This window comes from Atractosteus spatula, chromosome 17 (genome assembly GCF_055471065.1).
Source record: "Atractosteus spatula isolate fAtrSpa1 chromosome 17, fAtrSpa1.hap1, whole genome shotgun sequence".
NCBI lineage: Eukaryota > Metazoa > Chordata > Actinopteri > Semionotiformes > Lepisosteidae > Atractosteus > Atractosteus spatula.
In genome coordinates, this window is record NC_142722.1 from 13060900 (window position 1) to 13079881 (window position 18982).

At 37.9% G+C, this 18982-nt stretch overlaps 1 protein-coding gene across 1 annotated transcript in view; it reads right to left on the reverse strand.

Moving 5' to 3' along the window:
• Positions 1-18982, reverse strand: part of cabin1 (calcineurin binding protein 1) — a 111567-nt gene that overhangs the window by 39713 nt on the left and 52872 nt on the right. The window contains exons 31-32 of the mRNA XM_088935792.1: positions 11850-11957; positions 9917-10030 (exon numbers count right to left, since the gene is read on the reverse strand). Coding sequence (XP_088791918.1) covers positions 9917-10030; positions 11850-11957 — 222 coding nt within the window. The remainder of the gene's footprint in view (positions 1-9916; positions 10031-11849; positions 11958-18982) is intronic.

Sequence of the window (18982 nt, forward strand, 5' to 3'; positions counted from 1 at the left end):
AAGACTGTTCCCCTTTATTCTATGCAATTAAATTTCAGGGGTCCTTGAGCTCACCCAGCACACTTAGGGATGGTTCAAGAGACTATCCGCAGCTCATGACAAATGACATGCAGGGCATGATAATGCATTTGGATTCACTGACAAAGAAGGAAGCATTTATTTAGAAATACAGATCTGAAAAGTAGATTAAGTGGTAAGCTATGGGTGAAGTGTTTGTTGGTACAATGCGAGACTTTTTTTGCAATACACCTAACCATCCATCTTGTTTCTCATAACGATTTATAGGACTGTAATATTCCATCAGGGCAGCACTGGAGCAACAACAGCCTGCCTTTTCATTGATCCCATATCCAACAGACAAGAGGAAAGGACTTCACCCAAAAGAACAGTAGGACAAACAGCAAAAGGGCTGTTTTTTCTCTGATAGCAAAGCTTTCCTGCTGAAAGGCTAACAAAGCGTCATTCACACTATCATAGCTCAAGGGCGTAATCTGTAATCAACACTATAAGTGTTATCGTAGAACAGCATCAATTAAAGAAAATTATACAAAGGGAAAAGGACCACAACGGTGGAACACAATATTGCATTTGTACAAAACGTAAGCATGGGTTCGTGTCTAAATCCAATGCAGATAAATGCAATCAGACCTGCCTAAACCTCTGCCCCAACCTTATTATTTCTCAGATAAGGTCTGCTTCCTGCCCAGTTCCCCTTCTGTATTTCCCCCACTGCTGAAGCACTGTGTGGTTCATTCTGGTGTGGAACAGCTGCTGCACTGTAACCAGAAGATGCGATGCACTTTACTATATGATCACTAATTCAACTGAAGAACTTGGAAACACTTGAATGCAATCAATTCTGTTGAGCAGCGAGTCCAGAGTGGAGACGACGCAGTTCAGTCTTTACTCCATTATTACAGTGCAGCACATTAAAGATGTTTTTTACCTCCCATCAGTACTTTCCACTGTTAGAAGCGTGGGAGTCAAATGGTTTCAGAAACAAAGTTTTGGTGCCTGTTTTTATAGTGGAATTCCATCAATTTATTTTTTACAGGAAGCAGAACAAGGAAAATAACAGAATGAGCAATCAGCAAGGAATTTTACAAAACATTCATCTGGTCACGGAAAACCGGACTGAACAATTTTGGGAATGTCCATTTTATTTTACATGCAATTCAAAAGGCTGCATGTGAGGTTCATGACACTGTTCATTTATAAAACGAGAAGTACGACAATTTAGACATCACTGGTAGATGGGATTAAACTCAGAAACTCAGAAATAGAGAATTCATTTGGAATGCTTGGGCAGCCCTGAACATTAATGGACAGAAATCTATATTTAAAAAATACGGCTACTGCACACGAATGGTCTAAATTCAGCTCTGTGTTGCAGTTCCACAAGAGTTAAATACAATTGACCAGAAAGACAAAATATGGGTTACAATACGTTCAAGATGAAGAGCTTGAGACTTACAAGACGAAAAAGATTTTTCAGAACGAGAAAAAAGCTGCTCATCATCCTGATTAAGGGGGATGGTGACAACGTGTCGCAGGTGTTGAATGCACAGCTTGTCACTCTGAAAGGCTATTTCTATATCCTTCAGAGATTTTGAATACAATTAAACATCAAAGATAACTGCAATCTTTGCTATGCAACATGTTGCACAGAGAGTGCAACTGGCATAAAGTTGCATTTATGGATCTTGATGCAGAATGTATGAAGACAGCCTCATGTAAACCAAGACAGACTTGACTGCGATCAGGATTAGTTTGAAAACCAGCAGTGGATTCTTTCATTTACTGGAGGATAATTGTTGGACCACAACTGATCGGGTGTCTGCAGGAATGAGAGCTGATAACCCTGCTGCTATGAATGGAGACAAATTCCAGCCATTCATAATTCATAAGCATCTAAGCTACAACTGACAAGATAGATCATCCATGAATACCCAGACACAGGAAGAATATATCAAGCCTAGAATCCATATGGTTCTTCACCATGGCAGCCTATCACAAATTTTCTAATAATATTTCTGATTTTCTAATTATAGATCAATTTCAGTATCTTGGTCAAAACAAAGAGAAACACATTGGCTACAATTTAGACACGGATTACAAAAATACTCCAGGACTAAAACAATGAATTTTCCATAGTTGTTTTAGTCACTGAGAACCGCTGAATAGATTAAATGCCCTACTCCAATCACAAAGACCAAAGACACGAGCAATTCACATGCTGCCTAATCATATGATCACAACCTCGAGCTGAATCTATACAAAAAAATAGCAATTTAGACCTCACTTCTTTGCTGCGTTCTCGGATCTGCCTTTGTACATCTCTACATCTGTATTTGTATCAGGACCTGCCTCTAACCGGTACATACATATACATATAAAAGTCTTCAAACTAATCTCTATCCCGTCTGGTCACAGTCAGTCTAAGGAATTCTTCCAGCTGCAGACCGCTTTAAAGACCCCCCCCAAAAAAAGCCTAACATCTAATAATGCTGAAATGTCCCTTCTCTTGCTTGTGTTTATACCACCCTGTCAAGATGTTAAGGAATTGATTATTGGGCTTGCATTTTCAAAGAAGGTACTGATGCAATTAAAAGACAGCAGAAGTTCAGCATCGCATGCAATCTTTTGAATTTCAGACAGCCTGTCAGATTGTCTTACAAGCTGACCTGAAGACAGTAATCTCGCCTTTATCTTGAACAAAAGAGCACAGAACTGATGAAGGTTCCATAGAAACTTGGTTACAAGGCTGATTTTAAAATGCAAGTCCACCAATTTAAACCAGAAACACACCATTTCCAAAGCTGAAAGTTATCTTTTCTCTCCAGTAAAGGAAATTAAACCTGACAGTGAAGGAAATAAAACATTGTACTTGTCAAAACAAAAAAAACACACACAAATAGTGCTTGTTAAATTCCTCTTAACTTTCTACACTGCTAATAAGAACACGACACTCCAATGCTGTTTTCCCACCATTTTGGTTTCCAAAGGATAACTGAACTGAGATTATTTCTCCTTCCCTTAAAACAATACCCATTTGCCTAAGAGCTCCTACTTTTAAAATCTCAGATCATGGTGTGGACGTTTTTAGTGAAGGGCTCCAAGGTTGATTTTTGCTGCATCGCAATAAGTCAATAAGTCCGCTTCCATTTTTCTGTTCATAGGAAAAATACTGTTGCCATTCTCTTAAGATGAGTACACATGTGTTTAAATTGTCATTTCGTCATTGTCAACAGAACATGTGCAGCTCACAGGAAAAACTGCATGTTTGTGTGGGAGGAGGCTTATGTATGTTCAGGTCCTCACACAGCTTTGCGCTTGCACACGAAAGCCATAACACCAGCCTTGAAAAAAACAGTATTTTATTCATAAGCAGGTGAGGTAACATCAGGATCTCTACAGACGGTCCATGTAGACAACCCACAAGACGAAGTTCTGAGGCTAAGAAAGCGCAAACCTTAAAAACCTTCTTGCATACTCTACTGTGTGCTTTTCAAAGAGCTTATTAATTTTTTTCGCATAACTAATAGCAAGAAAAATATATCCCTACAACTCCATAAGTGATTCATTAACTAGAACAAACATCTTAGTTTGTCTCATGAGTAAAGGGTTTAAAGATTTCAGTTTCTGGATCACCTGAATAAAAATACAAACAATACCAAAGGATAACACATAAAATACTGGAAAAAAATAGATAATAACGCTTTGCTTTGGGCCTCTGGATATCCCCAGTGCAGTGAAGGACGTATTTCATCTACATTTGTGTTCTGATAAAAATGATTTAACTGAAAATTCTAAGGATATAAAAAGGGGGCTTCAAATTGTGGCTACACACGAATAACAATACAAAGAAATTACAGAAGAGCATTAAATTCTCACTGGGATATTATTTTTAAAGTCTGAAATCCATTTAAATCGATCTGATTGTTTAGTGTGTAGTATTAAATAATTTCCTTTGGCTAGCAAAATAGGTTTGACTCAGACAATAGTGTATTTCAGGACTTCATGATCCATTTATAGAAAGACTGCTAGTTTCATTCAAGCAGAACAAAAATACTACAGACTTTCTTGAACACTTAGTTTATGCAAAAAAAAAAGTCTGCCGCTCTTAGTGGTCAATCAGCACATGATGATCTTTTTGCAAAACACATCCAAAGAAACCTAAATGCCTTCATAATCCTAAAAGCGATCAAACCATTAAATGCAGAACGTACACTGCACGTGCCTGAAAAGGCGTAATTACAAGCTATTGAACATCCACACTTTGCGGTTGTTTATATGCAAGAGTAAAATTGCTTTACATACAACGAATTAGTGAAGATCAAAGTGCAATAAGTTAGATCCGATTCCTCATATCCTTTAGCTGTTCAGTTTAATGAAAATAACTAAATTTAAACCAAGTTCCAGGCAATTGAAAAGACTAATAAAATCATAACAGGTGGTAACCATGGAAAAGTACTGCTACGAAACATGGTAGAATGCATTCATAATTTGAACACTATAACTGGTATTAGTGTAAATGAAGAACTGGATTTGTCGTGCTTTCTGTAATTGCCCAAATCATTTGCAGTGTTGTGCTTTCAGTGGTCTGTGCCCTATTTAGATCTTTTATTTTCTTTCCCCTCTATTAAACATAATAATTATGCTTTATTTGACTTACAGATTAATAACAATACAGGATGTCAACTACAACAGAGCAACGCCAAGTAAAATGTCATTCTAAAATAGATAAAATGAAGGACCTCTATATTTTACTTTAAATTTAATATTTTTGCTGGTATAGTTGACATTAAACTTTTTCCTAATTTCCTCAATTTTCCATTACCAATTTTTAGCAATTTGCATGTGCGATTCATTAAAGTTAAAATTACAAAAAAAAGATATAACTTTGAGAGGAAGACCTTTGTGTATGCAATACATTGTCTGAGCATGATTTTGTGATGTTGTGATTGCATTTTTTTAACCTGAGAGAAGAACTGGCAATTTGGAAAACTCTGGACAAGAATATCTCCCTTTCATCTTCTGTATAAGATTTGAAAGTGACCTGCAAAGGATTTGAAACTGTGTACCTTAAGAAGCACTTAATTAAAAACTATTCTGGATTTTGAACTGTCGCGTGGGTGCGCTCTATTTTTCTTGTTCGTTACTGCTACAAATGTAAAATCCCACAGACAAGACACATACTGTATGCAGCGCTAATCTCTGTAATAAAAAATACAAAAAGAAATTTTCCATGCACACTGTTGAAATTAAGACAAGTTCACTTTGCAGGGACAGATACAGTATGTGAAATCACTTTTCCCTCGGCAATATCTTGGGGCTTTGTATTAAGCATAATATAGCAGCCTGAACAATTTAATAACACAGAGGCTTTATAGCTGGAAAAGATTAAATAAACTGTATGACAATATGATCAGTTGCTCAAGAGTGACATCTTTTTCAAGAGACAAGTAACATTGGGATGCTGTGAGTCCCTGTTTAATACAATCCATCTAAATTATGAATGAATGAAGTTGGTGCAGACTGGTAATGTGCTGCTGCCACTCTTCAAGATGAAGATAGAGGGTCAGCTATCTCTAAGGGGATCAGAAAGGATACAACAAAAGGCTTCTTTTTGTCAGGAAAAAAAAAGCAGGGGAAAAAACTAAACTAACTAGATTTTAGTTCCTGATATTCAAACTAACCAATGTAGGCATATGAGTAAAAGTACAGTAAGTCTAAAAAAAAGAAATATATTGTATACAGTTTTCTTTAGGATATCACTAGCCTTGACATCCAAGGGTAGAAGTATCCTTACTGAAGCCATTCACACCAGGTAAAAGAGGGTAAAAGAAAGGCCTGTATCAATACCACATTACTCATGACCAGACACAACATTTGTTAACTTTGCTGAAAAAGGAAAATTAGTTCCTAGAATTTTCCAGCACCAGCGTAGCTGGTGAGTTAAAAATAAAAATAAAAAAAAACCAACAAGCAGAAAATAAATAATGCAACACTTTTTTTTGTTTTTGTCCTGACTGGAACGTGCTAAGCTTCAATAGCAAAAAAGCTGAAACTGGGTCATCCTTCATTGGTACAATATGGCACTGCAATTATAAACTCCCAGCTAATCAAACAGGACCACCAGAAGAAAGTGAGGCTCAACGGCCTATATTTACAGGGAGTGGGACAGCAGCTGGTAACAAAAGGACTGTTTTATAGGACACCCCATCACAGGAAGTTTGTCTGAAAACACACCCTGAAACTGACAGACTCTAGGGCGTTACTTCCTTCTCGGCAGCCGTGTTCCTGTGAGCTCTCTGATTGTAAACGTGTGTTGTCTTTCCCAGTGGACTGCGAGTGAACAGGAGCCTGACCTTTGGGGGAAGTAGCCTATTACTTCTGCCTGAGTGCCCATCAGTTTTGGGCAGTAACAAATTACATATAACAAGTGACAACAATAAGATTCCATGTTTCAGTAATGTTTAACAGCTCCTTTTTCAAACAGGTAACAAGCTGTATGTGCACAAAGGCTAGAGGTTTTACTTCACTAACTTTATGCAGAAGTTTAATTTATTTTTACACTCAGAGCAGCAAGTCTTGCTATATTCAGTTTAAAGATGTTAAAGCAGCAGGCCTAATTGTGTTGGCCTATTTATACTCTCAGGTTCTTACTTTTAGACAATAAAGATATATTTTCCCAAATTTAAATGTATTTAAACATCTGTTTTTTTTAATGCAATTTCGATTTCAGCCAAGCAGTTCCTGCTTTTCATAGTGATGTCTGATAATAAGGTGGATAATGTTACAAGGCATCAGTGCTATACAAAAAAACATTAAAGGTTTAGTAATCTGCTAAATAATATCCTGGATACAGTTAGAAATTCAGCAATTTGTGAAATTCTTTTTTCTTTAGCGCAGATAACTTTTATGCCAAACATAATTTAAGGCTCACAGAGGGTGTACTTCAAGAAAAAAAACTTTGAAGTTGAGTAAATATTTAAATCATAAAAAACAAAATCACAATTAAATTAGAATTAAATGACACAGTGTTACAGATAAACATATTGACTAAGTTCAGTTTCTTTGCAACAGCATCTGTACAGTCATCTATATCTAAGACCTTATTATATCTACATATTATATCTAATTGCCTTACACATTTCTACAATGCACACACAAACTACTGTTTTGCGGTCTCCCTCACCTCTCAGCTGTTAAAAGTGGATGGTCAAGCACAGTTTGAGTCCTGTAGTCCCAGGTTCGAGCCTGGGTCTTGCTACACACCTATGGCACACCAGTGGCTGAGCAATGCCAAGGGTAGAGTGCGCAGCTCTGGGCTGGCCAGGGCTCAGCGACAGACACAGCCACCCCTGTAGTCTTCGGATCACAGCACAACCGTATATACAGTAGCAAAAATAACTGGCAAATCTAAACTAAAGAAACAACAATTGTATAAAGTACTCAGAGGCATGTCCTGGTCAGCCTTTAATGTAACAGAAACTGATCAACATAACGTAACGTGATTAATTGCATTTTTGATTTTCATATCCTTAATGAATGACTTTTGAAAGCAGGATAACGTCCCGACTGCAGGTGAGCACTCACCTAATTGTTAGCGATCACAACAGAAGAGCCACGAACAAATCCTTCACAGAGGGAACACTGTGCTGTAGAAGGTACCATCCTGCTTGATTTACTGTAAAGGACTTGACTACTATTTGATCTTTAGGGTCCCACTACACTGTTTTTAAGAGTCTGAGTGTTGGTCTGAGGCTCTTACTAAATTACACTTTGGACTTTCACAACTGGGACACACTACATTTCCCCATTCATGAATTTGTTAAAGGAACTTTGCACTTACGTAAGACTGCTGGTGCAGAGTGTCTGCCACATGTCACTGACAAGGTTACTGCTCTTCAGGGGTAGACCTAGAGGATCCCTCCAATGTGTTAAGCTCTTTGAGAGTTGTAAAGATGAAAAGTGATGTACAAATGCAAGCAGTCTTACAGATTTGAGCACCTTTGGGCAGACATACTGCACTTGATTGGGAAAGTATAGGTAGATCCTGTGCTCTCTTGGTAATGAACTCCAAGTGTTGACAAACCTGAACTTTGTGCTTCAAACTCAAGGCTTGAAACTGTTTTTGGAACAGTGAAAGATGCAAAGAGCAAATGATAACATGATAACATAGCGGCAATGAGGGTTTGTAACAAATAACACCAGGAACTACCAGGTGCCAAGCAAGCCACTGTTTAAACAGGCCCAACAAAACCTTGTACAGGCTTTGATTTGCACTTTCTTTCTCTTATCAGAAGCTGTTTCTTTTTCACGCATGAGCTGAGTTTCACAATACACGCTCCCTCTATGAAGGGTTTGCTCTGTTATCCTATAATCAAAGCACAAAGAGCTTTCTATTATCTAGCAACATAAAATTACCTTCTAAGGTGGCACCAATGACATTGATGGATCATCCCCTCCAAGCTCTGACTCATCCATCTGTTTCCTCTAAATGTGATAATGCTATGGACACTACTTAGCCAACACACGAGTTCGAAGACCAAGTTATTTTGGAATAATAGTAACAGAAGGAATACATAACGAGGTTAAAAACAGGAAAGAAAGGTTATCTTTGACATTTTACTTGATGACATTTGGTGAATTCATTATCCTAAAAAAAATCAAAAAGTGCATACTTACATACAAGACAGTGACCCTGCAAATGTGATATTTGCGCTAATGCTTATTTGAAGCAGTGTGTAGATCAGGTAGCTCTGTATGTCCAAAGCGACTACTGAATTTAGCCAAACTCTTGTTGCACCAGAAGCTTTATGTGACTCACGACGCCCTGCAGTTTTGATGGCTGTTGCAATGCAATGCCAGAAACCCACCTGCTTGCTACATAGGGAAATGAGGATGATTGTATTTCAGACTTTCTAGGTTCTCCATGAGACAAACGTCCCGCAGAATGAGGATCATTTTCGTTCTAAAAGTAGTTGCCTAATTTCAATCAGAAAGGCTGAACCAAGGCATGTTATGCTCAAAAGAAAATAATCCTATAGACCCAAGAGAATCTGTAGATGACACACCAGAAGCAAGAACTCCAGCCAGGGTTCAGGAGGGGCTAAACTAAAAAAAACACATGGCCAGAACGTACAAACCACTCAATCGCAATACTGCATCTATCTGTTAGAGGCATCATGTCTGTTAGAGGCTTCTTGTCAAACTGCCTCACAGCCATGTTTATGCACTTTATGCACCAGTTCAACTTCATAAATGCCAACAATTGACAGAAACACAAGCCTACCGTACAAGAGTCATCTTAGTACTTTCACCAAAGTGATCCATACAGTCACAGTTCTTATCTATGACAGCACAAACAACATTTGCAAATTTTGCTCCTATTCACTAAACTCAACTTGGTAAACAATCACAACCCATAACAGTAAATTGGCCAACCAATAATTTAGCTACTACAGAAAGACTTATGGGGCTCTGAGATACATGTGACCTGAGGTCCGGTTATAATAACAATAATAATAAATAATTGCTTACACTTATATGGCGCTTTTCTGTACACTCTACTCAAAGCGCTTTACAGGTAATGGGGACTCCCCTCCACCCGAACTAATGTGCAGCATCCACCAGTTAGTCTAAAGACAGCTTATCTTCATTCATAACTAAATATTGCCCATAAAACCGTAACGTCAGCCTTTGAAAATTATCAGGATGTATATTATTAAACTCGGTTTTAAGTCTCTGTCCTCGAAAATTCAAGCAATACCACAAACTTCCCAGAGAAGTTGTCTTCACTTCTGTCTAAAAATCATGATACAATACCGAGGCCAATTCAGATAGCAGGTAGCTACCAAGCTAAAGCACTCCACAGTGGTGTGTACGCTTGGTTAACAGCTTCACTTACATTGAACAAATTAGTCTTATTCCTCTCGCAGAAGAGTCCTTGCGCTGGCATGTGCTTCAGTTGTTGCCATGGGACACTGCTTCCTAGCAACACGTCTCGGGCCCACTGCAGGTTCTGTGGAAACACAAAATATAATCAGAGCGAGAGTGTGCAGAGAGACCCGTGGGGGTGGTGGGCTGCCTATCGCCTGCAAAGACAGAGGTTGGTTAAAGCTGTAGAAACATGCAGTGAAAAACAACATCTCACCTGCCAAAGAGTGCACAGCCAACAAAACGCAAAGACTGAGATGCCTCATCAGGTGAAATACAACTGCTGCCACCACTGGACAGTGATCAACTGAAATATTTTCAGAAGCCAGTTTATACCAAAAAAATAAAAGGTGAAGGGGAAAGTGATTTTGGTGACTCTATATTAGTATCAGTGCAACAAAATGACAAAAATGTATCACACAAGAAAGGCCGTTCATCTCCATTCACCAGTTCATGAATTAATTTATCATTAGGGTACGAAAACAGAACGTGACACTGTAAATCCCTCAGGCCTGAGGAAGACAGAAGCAGAAGCTTCGTTTGTTTTAAGGAAGCTGAATGCCTTTCAAATGACAGTGAAATATACAGTAAGTACAGTAAGTAAGGTTTTATAGAAAAACAGCGCCTTCTAGTCAAACAAGTCAATCAAATCAGTAGCATCACGAGGCCCAATAAAACGTACGAGTATATGTTTGATCGTAAATTTCATTTCAGCAGTCTGAAGGCACGTCTGGCAAAAAATTTAAGATCAAGTACTGGATTTATAATTTTGCAGGTGATGGGGTTGATTGGTTGTCAAACCAGACTAATGTCCAACCACAAAGTTTTCTGCTCCAAAGTACGGAACTTGTTCAAAGGTCTGAACACTAAATAAAATGCACACCACGGTATTTAATTTGTATAAACAGAAATGTTTTTCCTTAAATCTATTTCTACAGAAAGAACTTCAGCCATTTTTCTGGTCTTAATATTGGGTAATGTTAAAAAACAGTGGCTTTCTTAAAAAGGCAGCATTAGACTGTGCAATTATCCAGGAAAAAATCACAATAGTAACTATGTAACTGGACTATAGCATATTTCCTTGAGTGAATCACAGATAATAAAATCTTTATGAAAAAGGTTAAAATGCTCTGTAGACAAAAAATACTGTATTCAGTAGATGTGAAATTGCTGTATTTCTAAAACTAGCACTGAATTATTTCCTTCTATCTCAGGTAGGTGTCTAATGGCATTCAATGCTGCATTTCCTTCACATAACCTGCTGTTAGGAGGTATCATGACAGAATATCTCCTGATGTCTGATGAGCAATATCATAAATCGTGCTGATGAAAATGTTTCTGTATTCTTCTCTTTTTTAGAAGAGTGACCATTCACCCTGAGGGTGACGAAAGTCACAGAAGCACTAAGGATGTGAGGAAGCAATAAAAAAGGAAAATGATGTTCAGATAAAAATGTAAAATTTAAGTCAAGGAACACTATGTTAGATTGTACAATGCACTAGTAAGACCTCATTTACAGCACTGTGTATATTTTTTCCCCAACTGCAGGTCACTGACACGGTAAAGGAACTAAATTGGTTTAGTCTGGAACACAGAACACAGACTTGATTCAAGTATTCAAAGTCCTCAAAGGCACTGTCCAATGAACTTCTTCAGAACCATCTATGAAATATGAACTAAAGGACACAAATCACAGCTATGGGCAAGAGCATTTAAAACAAAATGGGAGGCACTTCTTGATACAAAAAGGACATGCAGAACAAGCTACCCAGCTGAAATTACCACTGCTTTAGAAAAACAGCTGGACACTCACTTAGCTACTTGAAACCAGACGAGACAGATAGGCCAAATGGCCTCCTTGAATTTGCAAACTTTCTTAGGTTCTAATGAAACCTCTTGCTCACCAAGACTGGATGGACATCAAATGCAGACCCATCTGTTTCTTTTGTACTGTTCTCACGACCACCAGGTAAAAGCAGAGCAGTGACTGGTGCAGCTCTGCAATACCTACTCTGTAAACACAAGCAAATAAAAAATATCTCTTTATCTCACAAAGAATACAACAGATACCAAAGCCCACTCATGTTAGGAACTTCTGATTTTGTGTGCCTTTTGACTTAAATTTCTAAGACATACCTAACAAGGATGCTAATATAAATATACATCATCAGATGAACCTTTATTCTGGCAAATCAATAGATCCTTGACAATTACATTTAGTGTTTTTAAAATGCATGCTTTTGAAATATTATTGGAAGGTAGGTTTTATACAGATGATGACTTAAATTTTACCCAGGGTTTAACTGCCTTTATCATTGATAGAAACAAACATGCCTTTTATTTTCATTATAAAAACTTAGAATCAACAATTAGTTGCGTTATTGGGAATGGCCAAGGAATGGTCAATAGTGTGGTTTATGTGGCAGGTACAACACCCTTGACCACAGGCAGCGGGGAATGAGGAAGAGGAGGCAGACTCCTCTGACCCACCTGGCTTCAAGCCACAGCTTTCAACCCTCACAGCCTCGTGACAGAGGTGCAGCACTTATCGGAGGAGAGGTGCGTTCCTCACCTACAGCAGCACATGCCTGCAATCCCGCAGGAGACCACAGGGGTCGCTATGCTACCGAAAGCCCTGGCCGATTGAACCTGCCTTATTCTCAGTGGTGATCAGCCAATTGCATGTGGCTGTTTGAGGAATCACAGCCACAGGCTTTAGTGACACATCCAGTAATATCAATGACTTTACCAGTTTATTCATTCAGAAAGATCCCTTGAGATTTTAGTACTATTTGCCCCCATGTGGTAATTTACCACAGCACAGTAGAGTTGTAAATTTTATGGTATAACTTTTGTTAAGCAGGACAGTCCTTTAGGACAATGTTAAAGCAGTGGCCCCTTAAAACTATTAGATCATGTAAAATACTTTCCATACATAAGACACAGACAAAAGCACTAGCACCCTTCACTGGAAAAATGTTATTCTCTAAAAAGTGTAGTTTAATAATTTGGGGTACCAATATTTTTTGTTCAGGTTTCCCAGCCCAGGCAGTAGACAAAAAACAGTTGTTTTTTTTACATATTTAGTTTATGAAAAAACAATCTAAATGTTTGTTTCTGATGTCATGAGATAAAATGCGCCATGTTTTCCTATAGCTACAGTAGCTCAAGCTACTCACAAGCCTCACAAACCTTTCAACATGCGGTGCCATCGGATGTCATTTATTCTCTAGCGGCATATCATGATCCTCTGGCCTCCTGTGTATCAATTCTTGCCATGTGCTCGTACAAAAAACGGCTACAGATACACACACACTTTCACATAAAGGTGCAACAATTTTAATGCATGATTTGATCATCTGAAACCTGTATGGCTATAATGCGCCACTTCTTGAAGTGCTCTCATTCTGATTGCTCTTTAATGTGCAACAAGACAGAGAGCACACCTGTGGCACTGGAGAGGGGAATTCCGTAACTTTTCTCTCTCTCTCTTCACCAACCTCTGGCCAAAAAAAGGCAACTTTGAAAACTGCTTGTGTGTGTGTTTCCGGCAGACTTACAATGCTGAAAGTGTTGCATTGTGGTTAACGTCTTCGCTTGCGAGCTGAAGCTCGGCGGGAGTGAAAACTGTTTGGTTCCAGACACTGCAGGTGTGTTGGGAGGCCTGGAACAGCCCCAGACTCAACCCATGGTGCCATACTGATGTCATCAGGAAGACGCATGTAGCTGGAAGGCTTAACATTTCTTTGCAGTAATACTATTGTCAGACTATGTTGCATCAAAGACCTGTCTAACACAGCCCTGCTGAATGTTGATTCATTTTCTAATCTACAGAAAATTGGATGAAACCAACAGAAAGCAAATACTCACAGCAGAGCACCTTACATAGCAAAACATACATTAAAACCAAGATTTTAAGGCTATTTCGTGTTGCAGAAATATTAAAACTAAAATAACAAAAAGGGCCAGATTATAAAAGTAAATTTTTAACCGAGGTGTACAGTGAACAATCTTTGGTCTAAAAAATGTCACAGCATGAAAGTTCACTCATCCTATCACCCTTAGATGGCTATGATCCATATCATATAGGTTTAAAAGATGGAATGTACTGCAAAAAAATAACTATGAAGTGGATAAGCTAATTATGATTGTATAAATATCAAAACAAGTCTAGAAGCAATAAGGTCACCCTCTAACAAAGAATCTCTCCTATCTGTAATTGTGATGTGATTAAAACTTTCACCTTTTGGTGATAAAGGCACGTTCACTACTTCCTTGTTAGTTTACATCAAGAAATTGGTATCCAGGTAAACTTTAGGAGGATCCTTGTAGTGCAGACAGTATCTCCTTTCTAGATTCAGGTTTCTCACATTGCACTAAATATCATACAACACAGTCTAAGGATTACATACCCTTTTCATTTTCACCGATTCACATTCCTCCATTCCCTGAGAGCTTAATGTTATGCCTGAGATTTCTGGATTAATGCGAGAGAGACTCATGTAAAATATAAAAAGGTCGAGAGTGCCAAAGCAGCAGACCTCTGTAGTCATTTAACATCATGGCTGGAACGGGCTTGTAATTTTTGATCAAACCCAGGCTAGCATTGCACGACAGCTCTAAAATCAACTTCCTAATCCACAGTGCTTGGTATGAACCGCCACACCAGCAGGCTGGTATTATCAAGGATAGAATGGTTTACGTTTGTTGCTCAGAAGGGAATTTTGCTAGGAGACAAACAAAACAGTCTTTTTAAAAGGAAGCTTCTTTCTTTGTTCTGTGTAAAGCTACGTCGATTCGTTCGAGGTAACGGACTCTATAGGTTATGCTTCTTGGCACCTCCCATCAACAACATAAAACCAGTGCAGAAAGATGGCATTATGCTTTAATTTCAATCAAAACTGAAGAATTTGGGGGCTATATTAAATCTTGGCTTGACTTTTGAACCCAATGCGAAAAATGTTTTATGCCATCTCAGAAATATCACCAGACTACATCCTATGTTTTCTTTGACTTTAACAGAAAAGATAATCAACACATTTGTTTTTCCTAGAATTTATTACTGCAACACCCTAGTTGCTGGGGTATCTAAATCGATACTGAACAAACTCCAATACATTCAGAATTCGGCAGCCAGAATCCTGACCAGGTCACATGCAAGCGATCACATTACTCCTGTCCTGGAGTCTTTGCACTGGCTTCCTATCAAGTTTCGAATCTGCAATTTTGCGATTCTACTTTTAATTTTGATATAAAAAAGAAAGCTTACTTTTTATATCACAGTGTCTGTGTGAAAACTCCAAGTAAGATAGTTTTCTCTATTTTCAAAGTCCCACAAAGTTGATGTTGATGTTTCTTTTGACCACAAGCTCCCTAGTCTCATAACACATAGGTTTTGTTGAAGGGTAACCAGCCAGCTGGATGCAGAGGTGCCAAAAAACATAAGTTATGGTTAGAAAGATTAATTATTTCCCCCATCTGGCACCCTTTTAGTTTTAAACATTTAAGCAAAGCACTACCCCTGTTAACCAAGTTAACAATAAGTTGATGATCAAGGAAAGGCTAACAGTTATCAAACTAACAATGCTATCTTATACACTGTGAGAAAACAAGCAATGCATTTTCTATCCATGACTGTGTTGTGCTCCTACCTCATAGCCACTAATGTGGGCACACTTGAAATTCTGAAAGAAAGAATAAGAGAGTGTCTGACTAAGGTGCAGCTTTTAAGGCATTGCCAAAAGACCCAGGGACTGCTTTCAAGCAGCTAAGAGAAACACTGCAATTGCCTTTAATAAATGCCTGATTCTTTATAGACTACTGTAGCACAGCTACAATAGTAAATGTAAGAAACTAAAAGCCCAGCAACATTTTCATGTGATCTTCAATAGTTTATATAAGAACACTTCCAAACAAGAGGGGGACATTTTTCCTATCTAGGTTCTTGAATTTAACAGCTAAATGATCTGAGAATCTCAACAAGCTGTCTCCTGAAAGACTGTTCCAGACTCCCAGGTCCATTTGTGTAAAGAATGTTTTGCAGTTTTAAATCTGTCTCCCTGTCGTTTCTACTTGTGTCCCCTGGTTTGTGTTTCAGTGATGATTCACAAGAAGTCTATTCGATTGACTTTGTATACTTTGTGAATACTTGAGTCAGCCCACCTCGTGCTCTTCTCTGTTCAGAACTAAAAAGACTCAGTTCTATGTGTCTGTTAACACCTCCTTTACGCTTAGTAAATTATCTGGTGCTTCTCTTCTCCACTTCTTCCAGACCAGCTTTATCTTTTTGTTTTGTTTTCATGGTGGCCAAAACGTTATACAATACTAATGAGATCTTAACTTGCATGTTAAATAATCTTATATATCCCAACATTCCCCATGGTTTTCATAACATAAATGATGTGCCATAATAAACACCCAGGTGCTTCTCATCTGTAGCCTCTTCAAGACACGTTTTATATTGCAGTGTATGTTTTCTCTACTTGAAAGCAGCAGATATTTGATCACTTCTGTACTTGGCCTCTGTCTATTCGAAGTTCTTTTGCAGCTTCTTGCCAGTGCTCTTGGTATTATCTGATACATGTGCTAAAGAAGACCTGTCATATTTTCTTCTTTTGAAGGATAGGTGCCAAGAAAGTGTTCGAAATGTTCTGTTTATTGTGTCCACGTTACTCAAATAGAAAACATCTTTTAAAGTATTTGTAATTTTACTAGAGCCAGACATGTTGACAGAACTGCGATTTTTGCTAATGTATCTTGAGAAAAATGTTTACAAATTATACACACAAAGACTTTGATAACCTTTAATTCCTTGAAATTGTAACTTAAGTCATAAAAATAATAAAACCCATTTTGAAGTCCAAATCTTAATGCTTTTCCAACACCTTAAACAGAAAATATCAAGTTCAGTTCTGTGCTCTCTACAGGCTTAATTAGGCCGTTTTACCCTGAACTTTTCCAGCTGAGAAAAAAAAAATATTTTTAAGGTTTCTGTGATGGCAAAACTGGGACAATTCACCAAGAGACAAGTACACATCCATAAATTATATGTAATACCCGGCATATTAAAAAAAAAAGTCATATTCATGATTATCTGTAGTAACATATTTTGACAGACTAAAATAAAACCAAACTGCTTTAAAGTGCAGATTAATGGAAACTGTAGATATGTTTGTTTTTTGGAAGACGATGAGTTCTTTCATCATACAGAAACTCCACCGTGGCAGTGGAATGGTGATTCTGAGGTTCTGCACTCCTTGAGCTCTATTCTAATGGCTTGGTTAACCGGAATGAAGTGACTCAGCTGATGTAATTTCCCACACCTCAGAACACTAGGCTGAGGTCAAAATAACCTGCAGAATAATACTTTCAGATCAGTCATACCTCTTGGGAAACATGACAAGAAGGTTAGTAAGATATCCCTATGTACTGCGACTATTTCCATTGAAAAATGAACTTTAAGCCTTTAGTGAGATTCTAATGGACACATTGAAATGCTTAGAAAACTGAAGAACAAATAGCATTGGCTATCTTCCAAAAAGAAATATGAAATCTATAGCTAAAAGGAAAAGATTCCAATAATTTAGTGTTAGAATGTAATGTAACCTAATCTCAGTGATAAAGGTTTTGCAGCACTACTTTATAAATCCATTTAATTTTAAAAATGGACAAAAGACCACAAAATTAGATTTAAATGTTAAGTGAAAGTAGGGCATCTTATTTAAAGCAGGAAATCAAGAATTAATTGATTATTTGGCAGTAAATGTCACTAAATAATCAATACACTGTTTTTGTCTCCAGGTAGATTTTTTCCCCTCGTCTATTTAGATGCCTCCTGAAATGTAAAGAGAAAAATATTTTTCTTCTGCCTAAATCAAAATGGGGAATCAATCCACAAGATTAGCAAAACGTAATGTACATGTATTACACCTTGCCAGAATTTGGCATATTTCTGCAGCTCCAGACAGAGACGGAACTGGTATTTCAAACTTCCATCAAATCCAAAAATATTCAGTAATTATAAGTGTGAGAGACAATCATCTATGTCTCTCGCTGTTACAAGTTTATTGAACACCTGCAAATAGTCAATGATGGAATTACCATGTTTGCTATTGCCCATTATTCTGGTCAATTTAGAGATGACCTCAAACGTCATGTCTTCTGAAGGTTGGAGCCAGACTGAAAAAAGCACGCATAGAATTCCAGCAGGAGTAATAAATAAGATACAAAAAAGTAATTTTATTAAATAAAAACATGATGTATGACTTACGACATGATGAACTGAGATTTCCAGTAAGCTTTTGATCTGAAATTTACTGTCAAATGTTATGGGAATCCAAAGCAATGCATGTATATAAACTGAGAATTAATCAATGAACAGGAAACAATGTGTCCTCCCTAAGGGGCAGAATTGGACATATGTAAACCAGGGTGTGCTGCAGGGACCCTTTTTAGGCCTTTTGGTCTTCCTGGTTCATTCTCAATGATCTAGATTCTGGTATAGTTAACAAATCGGCTACATTTGATACAGGGAAACTAGCAAATAAGAACACCAGCAAAATAAATAGAAAAATCTTAAAAGTGACGCATGGATTGGGCAGAAGTTTAGCAAATTAAATTCCACACGGGAAGTAGTAACTATACGATATGATCACATGGGTGACTCTGAGCTGCAAGAAGCGATCTGAGATTTTGTGTCGAGTCAACGCTCTTCCCAAGGCAATGGGGGGAGAGCAATAAAAAAAGCCAGCTTACAGTGCATTGCGACAATGTTACACTATTACAATGCACTGCAGCACTAATGTTCAAAAACTGAAACCACTTAGTGTTCAGGTTTGTAACACAATAAGCAAATAGCCCTATAAAGGAGTTCAAAGAGTGACAAGAATGATCCTCAGAATGCACCTCAAGGGAGTCACACATACAGACAAGGTAAGGGAACTAAATCTCAAGAGTAAAAGAGAATGAGAAGAGATCTGATCCAAGGATATAAAATCACAATAAACAGGTTCAGCACAAGGGTTCCCAACACATAACA